Below are 12889 nucleotides of genomic sequence, written 5' to 3'. Positions count from 1 at the left end.
TAAGACCACATTGTAGATCTCGTTGATAAGTCAGCTGCTATTAGATGAAGTCAAACATGAAGTCTGGTTTCTCTGGGGGCAGTCAGCACGTGTAAGATTTCTGACATGTTTCTTAGAATCACAGCCGCATTAGAGGCAGAGGTGAGTTTGGGATTGTCTACCTGGAAAAAGTAACCAATTTAACAGAATTGCATTCCTCTCTGATAGACCTGAAATGTTCTCATTCTTTGCCACTGATTTGTAAGTCAGATAAGCTCTTCCAATTTTGCTCTTTCTAAAGCCTGGCTTAACCCACGTCACCATCGTCTGTGAGCTTGTGAAGAAATTTCACTTCCTTCTCTATAGCTATTTCTGCAATGTGTGACTTTTCGGGAGGGAGGAATGGGCTCTCTGTTTCCAGGGTGGGAACGAGTATAAAGTGAGTCCTTCGTGTGGTTTTAACCTCTACTGCATATCTTCATCATCTCTCACCTCTATCAAAACCATCCATCAGACCCAACCAATAGGAGTCACATGATCACCATTTGTCCCCCAAGAGACAAATCTGAGATGTTGTGGCAACAGGGAGGGGTAGGCCAGGGTGGAGGCTGGTCACTGTTTGCATACACGTATCTCTTGGAGAAAAGAAGAGAAAAGGAAAATAAGACCTAGTTGGTAGTAATAATTTACAGATTGGTACAGAGCAAGGAAAGAAAAAGAGAACGTATAGATCTGCACTCTTTCCAGTAACCTACAGTGTCTTCTGATGGCAAGAGATGCTCCTAAAGGATAGTGAAGCGTTTGGTGAGCTCTCATAGCTCCTCTAACTCCAGCCCCATATAGAAGTATGGGGAAAACTTCATTGTTTAATTGAGTTAGTCACTAATTTACTGCTGGCCTGAATGCTTTCAGCAGCTACCTAAAAGGAAGAGGTATTAAAGGAAAAGAAACTCTGGAATAATAGGCAGATCATCATAACTCAGGATCCTAGTGTCAGCATCTCTTCAGGGTTCCAGCATGACCTAGAGCTAGTTCCTGGTTGCAGGAACTCTCAGAAGTCACATCACAGAATCCCGATGTACCCCCTCCCCTGATTTGAGCTGGGTCTAACTTCCTCATCTCTATGGATATGGGAGTGGTGGATTTATGTTTTCTCTGCTCCTAAGGGATTCTTCTGCTCAGAAACTTCCCCCAAGCTGCAGCCAGATGTTTCAGTATACCTAAGATGTCCCCAGATTCTCCCTGCAGGGTTCATCATCACTGGCCTTGGGGCTTCCCTGTGACTCTCCAAAGAGTCCTTCTCTTGCTGTTAGGTGTTTTCTTTTGTGATGCTGAACTAGAAAGGAACAGAGAATGGGCTAGAGAGACAGAGGACCAAGGGAAGGACTTAATGAAAGAAGCTAAATCAATTGTTTTGTTGCTTGGTTGCTCTGTAATGGATAGAGGAGATATTGAGAAATGTAAGGTTGCAGAAGGGGATATGAAATGTTGGTGGGTGATTCAAACAGGATTTGCAAAAGATACAAGTTAAAATATTTTTTGTAGTACCTTTGGCTGTTTGGAGAGGGTTTCTTTGAATGCAGGCCAATGCAGAATCAGAGCTACATGGAGATGGAGGATTATGTGTGCATTATAAGAAAGGAACCTGGAGCTCCTATCTGATACAATTCATAACCAAGATATTGAATATTGGCTGGGTAATGGCTCCATCCTTTATTCCCAGTTCTCTTGATCAAGATCTAGAACATCTGGACCTCAGAATGTTCTAGAATGCATTTCTGTATGCCATTATGTAATAGAACATACCACCTTTTCATGACTACCCTGTTGAGCTCTGAAATAGAGAGAGACTCATTACTATACTCCTGGTCATCTTCCCTGGTCTCCTCCCTCTAGAAGTGCTGGACATCCTTTCTCAAAGGAGTATACAGCCAAAGGGCTGCTAGGCCACCCCTCTGGGCCCTTGGCTTACTACTATGGGGCTCTTGCTGCCTTCGATGAAAATTAAAATAGAAAACTCAAGCCTTAGTGCCTTAACCTTGATGTTTGAAGGTGTTTATTAACTACTCACATATGGGAAATTCTACGTTTTAATATAGGATATATACATATGTGTGCATGCTCCCAAGCTTCACATAGTCCTAATTTATTCCTTGGGACACACTTCTTGAAGTCCGAGCATGGTCTTCCAAGGCTTAAGGCATAGCCATTTACTTTTACGTGGGGAAGTACTGGCACCAGGTAAAGCAGGATTCTTTGGTAGATTTGTACCCCAAGACTTGTCTGGATCTTATGTTAACCTTTCCATTCCTTTTCGCTTTTCAAATGGAAACTGAACAATTTTTAGGGAGACTTTTTTTTTTTAATTCATGAGACACAGAGAGAGGCAGAGACATAGGCAGAGAGAGAAGCAGGCTCCCTGTGGGCAGTCTACTGCAGGACTTACTTGATCCTAGGACCACAGTATCACAACCTGAGCCAAAGACAAATGCTCAACCACTGAGCCACCCAGGTGCCCTTGGGGAGACCTTTTTGAAGTCAGGCCCCACACATGGTTCTAGCCACCTCCATCTCCCCTCATCCTTCTCCTGCCCAGCTCTTCCTGGTTCAGCATCATGCCAACCATGCATTGTCTGTCCAAATAGTAACGTTTCCAAGAGTGAATTTGGAGTGTCTTGAGTTTGAACTATGAGAACCTACTTTGAGAACAATGTGCGTCTCTTGGTGTACTTTGATTCTCTGTGACTTGGGTCTGCCCCAGTAGCTCCCAGTCTCATGAGTACAGACATCTTTTTGCTGTGGACAGGGAAGCAGAAACACCAGGTCCAAATCTTTATAGTTCCATTTGTTTGCTGTTAGCCTTGGAGAAACAACAAAACTCAGGCTTTACTTTCATGACTATGAGATGTGGCTAATCCTATGGGGTTGTTCTGAAGATCAAGTGAGCTAATGGTTGGGTCAGGCTTCATTTCCTATACCAACCTAAGAGATCATAATGCATGATATCAACAGGGACATTCATCTCTCACATGGCCATCAACTCTACCAACCCAGCTCCAAACCCACTGCTAATATGCTAAGGGCAGTGCTGCAATCAATACACACATTAACCTAATTTGTACCTAACCTAATTTTCCATTTAAACTGTCCCCATATTGTGATTTTAATACTACAAATAACCATAGAAGGGTAATTGTTGATACTCCCCCCATTTTCTTTTTGAGAATTGGAAACCAAAGTTCAAAAAGTTTTGTGAGTTGCCCAAGACCTTGGAGAATCAAAACACAAACGTGGGCTCTGTGACTGTAGAGAGTCAACTGAAGGCTGGTAACTTCTGTCAGTCCATGGAGACTGGTAGAAAATAAGTGAATCCTGGAATAGGAAACAGGTGACCCAGGTCCAGGTATCATTTGCTACTACTCTATGCTGTTGTGCACACTGTTGTCCTGAAGCAAATGTCAGACATTTGTCTTCACCTACAAGCCTCCTGCTACTCTGTAAGCCTAAGCCCCAAGTTCATCCAAGTAGGACTTCCAAATATTTCCTCTTCCTTGAGTCTTTCCACAAGTCCCTGACCCTACTCTGCTGTATGCCAAAGTCTTCATGTGTGAATGAATCCACTAGGTGGTTGTAGTTTTGCTGCCCTTGAAATGGAAATGGCCCAGGAGGGCAGGATCTTCCTCTTTAGTCTTTTCTCACCAGAGCTTCACTGCTTGTATCATCTGCCTCTGGACATCTGCCTTGAAAATCCCTTGAGGTTTTCATGGTCATAGCCCCAATCATCACCTGCCCACCAACCTGCTCATGATCCTATGTCCCCATCTTAGTGACAGGTACTACCTCTCATTCCACCAGCCACACTGATGGGGTTGTATCACCCTGATTCTTCTGAACCTGCACCTTTACCTTCCCTTGGTCACATCCTTCCCTCCCTCCCTCCACCACTCCTTCCATGGTACAGGCTGCTATAGCTCTATCACATGAGTCTCCTCCCCAGCCCCAACCCTCCTGCCCACCCTCTGCAGTGCAGCCAGAATGATGTTTCATAAATGAAACTTGTCCTCCCAGACATACCGTCTAAGATCTTTTGATGGCTTCTCCTCCCTCTAACAACAGTTTATGGAGGTAGAGATGAGAGAAGAAGCATATGGTTTTGGTCATCTGGAGAATTTTGTCAAGCTACACTGTCTCCCTGCTCACAGTCATTTTGGCAGATTTCTTGAGGTCTTACTCCACTCCTATACCTTCGCTTATGAAGTCTTTTCCTCATTCAATGCCTGTGGTCCTCAGTTCCATGTGACCAGATTCTACCCCTGTTTATAGCCTAATTCAAAATCCACCTTCTCCAGTAAACCTTTCCTGACCTCCAATCGAGGCACAATCTCTTCACCATCTGGATCCCCTCTATGAAGATCTGTGCTATATCCTGTTATATTTGTCATTTGTATTCATATCTTATCTTCTGCACTAGACCATCAGCTGCCCATTCTGATTCATTCTTATCACAAATGTGCCATGCGGATACTGGGGATTCCCTAAAAACATGTTGAACGGAGGAGCCCAGTAAAATTAGAACAGATGGGGCCCACGATTAACACTCCATCTCTTGGGCAGGGAAACTTCCCTCAGAACACAGACCCAAATAGCAGCAGGGAGCATCAAGAGTAAACCCAGTCCTGTGGGGAGGGTAAAAGGCTGGAAAGGCAGCATAGGACAGATATAGCATGGTCTGAGCCTTCAGGGAACATGCTGTCTTTCCAGGGGGAAAAAGTGAGACAATAGGAAAAGAGAAGTTCTGGGTCAGCCAAAGAGGCAATGCCACTCTGAGATTATAGTATATGCTACAGATCACAAAACTGAAATGTGGAATTTAAGGAAATTGCCCCAAAACACATAGCCAATAAGTGGCAGAGCTGGGTCTGAAATTTTGCCAATCTGATAATGGATGCTACACTTTTAAACACCATCTCGCCTGAATGAAATATAAAACAGGACTTGCTGAGATGCTGAATTTATGACAAAATTTTCAGTGGTTCGTTGAGGTGGAAAAGCAGCCCAGATTAAGTGTGTCATGCTGGCTGTTTTGGCCACTCCATTCTAAAGGGCTCCTTGCTCCACACGCTGAAAAGTGAATCCTGTTTGTGCTCACTCAGGTAGCCACTCAAACTACAACCTGGGAAGACCTCCTCAGTATGCTTACATTTAATCCCCTACTGACTCACCTTTCACATTCAATTCTCCTTCCCCATAGCCATTATGAGATGGGCCCCGCAACATCTCTTGTTTAGACTCCTGCAGTAGCATTCATGACCCCAATCCCTCTTTCCCTCCAAGTTTCTTCTCACACTCCTGACAGAATCATTCATCTAGAAAAAGTATTTGGCCACTGGGTTCACCCTATGGCTTGTGGTACTGAGACTAAGTCCTTCAGCTCTTTGGGAACTAGGCTCTGCCAATATTTTGACATTCTCACCTTGCTAACTGACCTCTCATTCCACAGAGAGTTCCATCTTTTTTTTAAAAAAAGATTTTATTTCTTTATGAGAGAGAGAGAGAGAGAGAAAGAGAGGCAGAGACACAGGCAGAGGGAGAAGCAGGCTCTATGCAGGGAGCCTGACATGGGACTTGATCCTGGGTCTCCAGGATCAGGCCCTGGGATTAAGGCAGCGGTAAACCATGAGCCACCCAGGCTGCCCTGGAGAGTTCCATCTGCCTGGAAGTACCCCCTCCTCCTCCATCCATCTAGATGCTCCTTGACTTTACAACTCAAGCATCGTAGACTCTAGGCCACCTTATCTGTCCCGCTGCCCACTCTTATCCCTGGATATGGTCCTACTGCTCCCTGTGTTGCTGCTTCATGCCACTTATCACTCCAGAAGACAGTATAGCATAGTGGTTATTCATGCAGGCTTCTAGAGTCCTATTGCTTGCATTCTTATTCCTGCCATGCCACTTACCAACTATTTCAATTTGAGTAAGTTATCTAACGTCTCTGAGCTTCACTTTCCTCATCCATAAAACAGGGATAATAATTCTGCATAGTGAGGATTAAGTAAAATAGTCTACATGGTGTGCTAACACAGTACCTGGCACATAAGTGACATCCTGCTAAGTGGTAGCTCTTATTACTATCTGTTTTACAAGTTTCTTATCTGGCTCTCCCATCAGACTTGGGTTGGATCAAGATCTTATTTGTCTTTCTATCTCTGGAACTCAGCAGGGACAGGCATATGGTAAGCCTTGAGAAGTGTTCATTGAATTGATGATGGAAAGATGGATGAGTGGATAATGAATGGATTGTTGGATGAAAGGGTAATTGAGTGCATGGATGAGCAGATGAGTGGGTGGGTTTATAGGATAGATGGATAACTGTGTGGATAAATTGCTAAGTGGATAGGTGGATGGATGGTTAGATGGATGGAGGGATGGATGGTTGGATGCATGCATGCTTGCAGAGATGGACGCTTGGGTGGATAGAAGGGTGGATGAGTGGGTTTATGAGTTAGATGGATGGGTAGATGGTCAAATGGATAGATCAATGGGTAGATGGTCAAATGGATCTTAAGTAGATCACTTAGTCCTGTTTAAATAGTATGGAACAAAGGAAAGCTGTGCCTCAAGTCAGCCTTGTCAGCCAGCTGAGAAGATTCTGCAATATGTGATTTATTAAGTTTGGGGTTTTTTGGTTTTTTTCTAAGCACAGCTGTCTTCCTGCTCAAGATTTTTGGTCTCAGGCAATCTGTTACTTGCAATATCACTGTATCCTTGTAAATTTAGACCTTCGGTAAATCTTCTTTAAGCCTGAGAGAAAACACACGTGTATACTGTGTTTTGGCCACACAGTAAAGAACTGTAATCCTTGCCCTGGAAGACTTGGCAATATAATTGGGAAAAGATACTCAATTAATAGAGGTTTGTCAGTTGTTGTTCTTCTGGAGTTGCCTGGAAGCTGGGTCAGAATGACACTGGCTTTTGGTGACAACCAGGATAATTCAGAAAAACTACTTGGAAGAGGTGGTTTGAAGATAAGGAAGCATATTGTTATGAGTAGGTGGCCCAGGCAAAGGTGAATCCTGATGGTTGAAAGCAGAAAAGCCAGAAGGTCTAAAATACTGAGTGCAGCCTGGGCCCCAAGAGCACAGCCTGGGGCTGTTGATGGCAAGGACATGTGGCTCAGGGTGGAGGCCTTGCACATGGTCCAAAACTACGCAAGGCAATAGACCTAGTAGGAGTGACCCCTTACAGCCTCAGATTCCTCAACCAAAAGTGATAACAGTAATACCTGTACCATGGAGTTGTAGGGAGGATTAAGAGATTTAAGGCATGTGTCATCTCAATGCCAGTCCCACTGTGTTGCTCTCATGTATCTATTTTCTTCCTTCTTCATAGGGAGCACAGGCTAGTGGTCTACAACATGAGCCTTAGATCCATGTTGCTGTCAAATCCAGTTACTAGCTGCATGATCTTAGACAAATTACATAACCTTCTTTGCAACAGTTTCCTCCTCTGAAAAGTGGGGATGATAATAATTAATACACATCTGTCAGGGTAGTTGTGAGGAATACTTGAGTTAATATATGAGAGCCTAGGACAATACATGACAGATAGTAAGTGCTCCATAAATCCCTTTTTTTTCTTCTTATTTTAGTACTATTTTTAACATTCCTAAAGAGGTGAACACTTTGTTCCTGGTCACCAGAGTGAGAAGCAGCAAGCCTTGTATCTGTAGATGAGGCAGGGACATAAACTCCCCTTTATTGAGTTAGATGGATGGGTAGATGGTCAAATGGATAGATCAATGGGTAGATGGTCAAATGGATCTTAAGTAGATCACTTAGTCCTGTTTAAATAGTATGGAACAAAGGAAAGCTGTGCCTCAAGTCAGCCTTGTCAGCCAGCTGAGAAGAAGATTCTGCAATATGTGATTTATTAAGTTTGGAGTTTTGGGGTTTTTTCTAAGCACAGCTGTCTTCCTGCTCAAGATTTTTAAGCACTACTAATGTCAGATGTTTAGATTAATAGATTAGAGCCAAATTTCTCCCTAATAGATTAGATTTATATGATTTACTTAAAATACTTTATATATTCTATGTCATATATAATTTGCATGATTTAGATTAATCTAATGTTAATGGCCACAGTGACTCTTGGGAATATTATTACCTCCAACCTTGATGTGGAGAGACTGAGACTCAGAGATACCCAAAGCCATGCAGTTAGCAAGCAGTGGTGTTAGGATGCTAAGACATCATACATATTTCCACTCCTCAAAGCTATTGAGGCTGGCAGTTATCCATGCCATTCACCTTGGTACATGGATCAGGAAACAGGTCCAGAGGAAGGAATTAACTTGTCCAAGATGTCACAGTGAGCAAGTGAAAGCTGGGATCAGAACCCTGCCCTCTTGAATCTCAGCCCACTGTTCTTGACAATATGGAGAACATAAGTATCTTTAAGTCTTCATAAAATGGAACCCTAGCTTTCTTCCCCCAAGGAATCCCACTTCTAGGCACTGGGCCACAGAACCAGCCATGAAGGAGAAGAACTGTCTCCTTATAGCGTGAATCTGTATGTTTGGTGAAGGGGATTTGGTGAACTGCATGGGCTCTTCCAACTCCCACCCATCAAAGCATGGCATTCCTCACCCCTTTTATCATCCAGGGTCACTGTTCCTTTGACCCAAGATGTTGAACAGTTTTATGAGTGACCAGATTTTACTGCATTGTGGCTCATTTTCCCCATCTCATCTTCCCAAGGAGTCATGGGGCTTCCTTCCTGCCATGACTTCTTAGCTCTCAGCATTACCTTCTTCTGGAGCTAGAGTTGGGCTTTTCTGATGAATAAGAGAAAGCCTAGAGGTGGCCCTGCCTAGGGGACTTTGGCTACTTCCTACTTGAAAGGGAGAAATTTGAGGCTCTAAGGACATGTTCCCACACTGCAGATATAAAGACTGCATCTTCCTGAGCCAAGCAAACTGGGATAACAATTGCAAATAACCAAACAACTCAAGAGGCAAGAGAACTATTCTTGCCTATTCAGATAGATATTTGGGTACCTTAATTATCAGCAATTTTTTCTCAATCCACAAATGTATCAGTTATTGTCAGTGTGACTAAGTCTGTAAGATAAAAGCATTCCTATTTATTCCCTATAAAATACAAAAAAAAGTTATAACAAAAGGAATGTTGTGGACTTATTTGAGTTTTTTATTGTTCAGAAGCCAAGAGCTAGACAGTACATTGTGGGAAGAGAATTCAGGTAGTGATTTTTCAAGCTTTCTTTTGGAGAATGGGATTCTTAGTCATGTGAAATTTCAAATTATAAAACATAAAAAAATGGAGGGAGTGCCTGGGTGGCTCAGTGGTTGAGCATCTTCCTTTGGCTCAGGTCATGATCCCAGAGTCCTGGGATTGAGTTCAGCATCAGGCTTCTGCAGGGAGAATGCCTCTCCCTCTGTCTATGTCTCTGCCTTTCTCTGTGTGTCTCTCGTGAATAAATAAATCTTTTTTTTTTTTTTAATGGAGAAGTGCTGTCTTTTGTGGATGGTGGGTGACCAGCAGTCCTACCTACTCAGTTTCCCACCCTCCCACTTCAGTGAGGCTACCTTGCAGAACCCTCAGGATCCTACAAGCACAGTTTGAAAACTAATGATCTAGTTCAACTCATATGAGAATCAGAAAGGAAATAAAGGCAGAGAGAATTTATTCAAGTTGTAGTCTGTTCAAATTGAAGGTCAGAATTCCTTTCTCTTAGTGCAGTTCTCTTTAATGATGAAGTTCGAATTTTTTTCTGATTACTGATATATAACAAATATGAAATTTGGTGACTTATTTTTCTTATTTATCTGTGCTTTGGTCAGGGCTTGAAGGGAATGACTTGTTTTGTTCCATGATACCAAGGATCCCCATTGACATATCCAACTGGCAGAGGCTGACTGGATGTCTCTCTTTATGCAGGATTTGTGTCTCTCCACTTGGCTTTTGGTCTTGGTCTTTTCAGGATGGCAACTTCAGGATACTTGGACTTCTTTCATAGACAGGGTTCCAACTGAGAGTTCTGAAAACCCAGCAAGAGCTACACATCTTCTTTCTGACATATCCTAGAAAGTCTCAGAATGTCATTCCTACCACATCCTGCTGGTCACATAGGATCAGTCCTGGTTCAGTGTGGGAAGGCACTACATACACACATGTGTACTGGGAAGTGTGGGTCATAGGGGAGCCATCTTGATTGCTTAGCTACCAATTACCTTACTTTTGGTATGAGCTTACTAAATAGGTTCTGATGTGTTTTGACCTGAAACAGAGAACACAGAAGTCATTATGGTTTTCCTTGGGTCATAAGAGCACTATCATGAAGAGTGGTTGAATAGTTCTAGAAGTCCACAAAAGTCTGACCCAGGACCAAAAAAAGGCAGAAGGAACCTAGCTTTAGTTGACTGTAAAAAAAAAAAAAAAAGAAAGAACTTTCAAACAACTAAACCAGCCAACATTAGACATGGCTTTCTCTGCATGAGTAGTGAATTTCTCCATCATAAGAGAGGTCTCTCTCACTCCTTCTACCACTGGAAGTATCTGATTCTCAGCAAAGATAATTAGTAGAGAAACTTGCATCTCCTTGAGCATTGGGATGCTGAAATACTATGTGCATTTCTAAGAATCAAGATTTCATATAAATCTAATTCTTGTTTGTTTGTCTTTTCTTTTTCCCCCTTTTTGGACATTTCCTTCATCTGACTGCCCATCAATATATAGAAGAAATGCTTATTCCTACTCCTATTACTTGTAAGTATCGACCCGGGGAAACTTTGCTTCGTGCCCTGTGAGGGAACCTGTAGCATGCATTTCCTGCACCAACCAAGTGTCTGTTGGTTTCTCATACTCACTTCTGTCTAAGTCATCTGTAGCCCCAAAGTTTTTATTTCACATAGATGTTTTCCATTTGAAAATGTACTACCATTGTTTACATCTGTTATGTTTCTGCCATCTTGGATTCCCCCCCCCCCCCCACTTTTGGAGATGTGAAGGGCTATTTCTCCTTTGGCAGTGTAATTTTCTTATTAGAAATCCCCAGATTTCAGTAAGAGGTCAGCTTAATCCCCCTGCAGGACTTGCAAACATAAAACAGAATCACCATTCTCAGCAACATCAGAGCCCATTGGTATCTACTTGGGAAATGTGTAGCCTCGAGGGACTCAAAGATTAGAAAGAAATTCATTGGTTGTCTCCACTGTTTCAGTAAGTCTACAGGGAACCATGACTTTACCTAGAACCAGCTTAACAGGTAAAAGAAACATCCAAGGTCTTTGCTTTGCACTGGAATGATCACAGTGTGGGGTTTGGCATTAGTTATCTCATGTTGTCAATGCATTTTGTTGGTAGTTATAGCTGGCCTGTTGCCTGTTAATTTTTTTGCACTTTCTAAATAAAGGGGATGATTTTTCTCATAATTAAACCAGAAATTTTGAAAACACAAAGGTAAAGGGGATAAAACTCCATAAACAGATCTTTGGTAATGAAAAGTTAAGAAAACCACTGAAGTAGCTCCATATCCGTAATATGCATTCCCCATGTTTGAAAATTGATGTCCAGAGAAGTATGTGAAATCACACGTCCAGTGGGATTAAAACCCAGGACATCTGGCTTCTGGTAAAAGTGTATTGTCCATCATTCCATGTCTTGCTTCACCCTTGGCACACCCAGCCTTATGAGGGAAGCCATGTCTGCTAGTGACATCTGCTGAAGCCTTCACTGGTGAGGATGGACCAGCAAAAGGCTATCCCACTCCCTCTGCTCAGTGTTTGGGTCCTACTCAATAGGCCATGCAATAAGCAGATAAGATTCTAGTACTACTGCCATTATATTATATAGGAACCAATGGACTCCCACCACCAACACTGAAAGTACCAGAGAACTTGCTTCATTTGTTCATTCATCCATTCATTTGATAAACATGCATTGAACATGGTCATTATGTTCCAGACACTATGGATAGAGAGATAGCCAGGACTTTGAGCCCCACCCTCCTAGAGTTTAAGCTCCTTTGGGAACTAGCATAAAACCAAATACTTGAAAATGTCAGCTGAGGGTGCCTATGTATACTGTGGCATAGGAGAATTTGCTTGGGTGACTAGTTTTTAATGGGGTAGGGGATAGTTATCAGTGTTTATAGAAATGGATTTACCCACTGCTGAAGAAATAAGAATTCTAAGCAGAGGGAACAGCATCTGCAAAGGCATAGAGGTTACAACAATATGGGGTTTTGTTGCTGTGGTAGAAGGAGAATGAGTTTTAGGAGTCATGAAGCTCTGGGTGCAAGTCACATGTTTGTCACTCATCAGCTATGAAGCCTTTAGAAAATCTTCTGAACTCCTTGAGCCTTATTTCTCTTAACCCCAAAATAGGGGTAATAGTGCCTAACTCAGGGAATGAGGGATTTTGTAAAATGCCTGGCACAAAGTTGGCACTCAATGGTTACTTTTCTCTCTTTCCCCCTTCAGGAAACCATAAGAAGTCAGAACAGTAGTGTTGGCCCCTAGAAGCATCTCTGGTCTTCCAGAGGTTCTTCTGGCATCATAGTTCCACAATAGGTCTGGGCATACAGTGATCCATTACAGCCTCTGGGCACCTCGCCTCCTGCATCAGTTAGCCAGTGTGCTTATTAGCACTATCTTTGGATGCCCACTGTGCTGAGTACTGTGGTGGAATCAAAGATGAAGAATGTGATGAAAGTGTAGAAGACAGACACTCAAGTGCTTGTAGTTCAAGGTGATAAACCGAGGTCTTTGGGTTGTGCAAACTTAAGAGTTCTAAGTCACAGATCTTAGAGTGTGAAAGTGATGTCAGCTCAGAAACTGACCATGGTGAATGATTCAGAGGAGGAGAAGAACTGGCATAGCAGATAGAGAGGT

At 42.7% G+C, this 12889-nt stretch overlaps 1 protein-coding gene across 13 annotated transcripts in view; it reads left to right on the top strand.

Annotated features, from left to right (window-relative positions):
• Positions 1–12889, top strand: part of PTPRT (protein tyrosine phosphatase receptor type T) — a 1037422-nt gene that overhangs the window by 858809 nt on the left and 165724 nt on the right. For 5 of the 13 annotated variants that reach the window (XM_077873196.1, XM_077873204.1, XM_077873198.1 and 2 more), the window contains one exon: positions 10734–10763. The exons of 5 other annotated variants lie outside the window; for them this stretch is intronic. In XM_077873196.1, coding sequence (XP_077729322.1) covers positions 10734–10763 — 30 coding nt within the window. Of the gene's footprint in view, positions 1–10733; positions 10766–12889 lie in introns of all 13 variants that reach the window. 3 more of the 13 variants (XM_077873193.1, XM_077873197.1, XM_077873194.1) reach the window with 1 other exon arrangement.

This window comes from Canis aureus, chromosome 26 (assembly GCF_053574225.1).
Source record: "Canis aureus isolate CA01 chromosome 26, VMU_Caureus_v.1.0, whole genome shotgun sequence".
Taxonomy (NCBI): Eukaryota; Metazoa; Chordata; class Mammalia; order Carnivora; family Canidae; genus Canis; species Canis aureus.
This window is presented reverse-complemented; position numbering and strand designations above follow the sequence as displayed.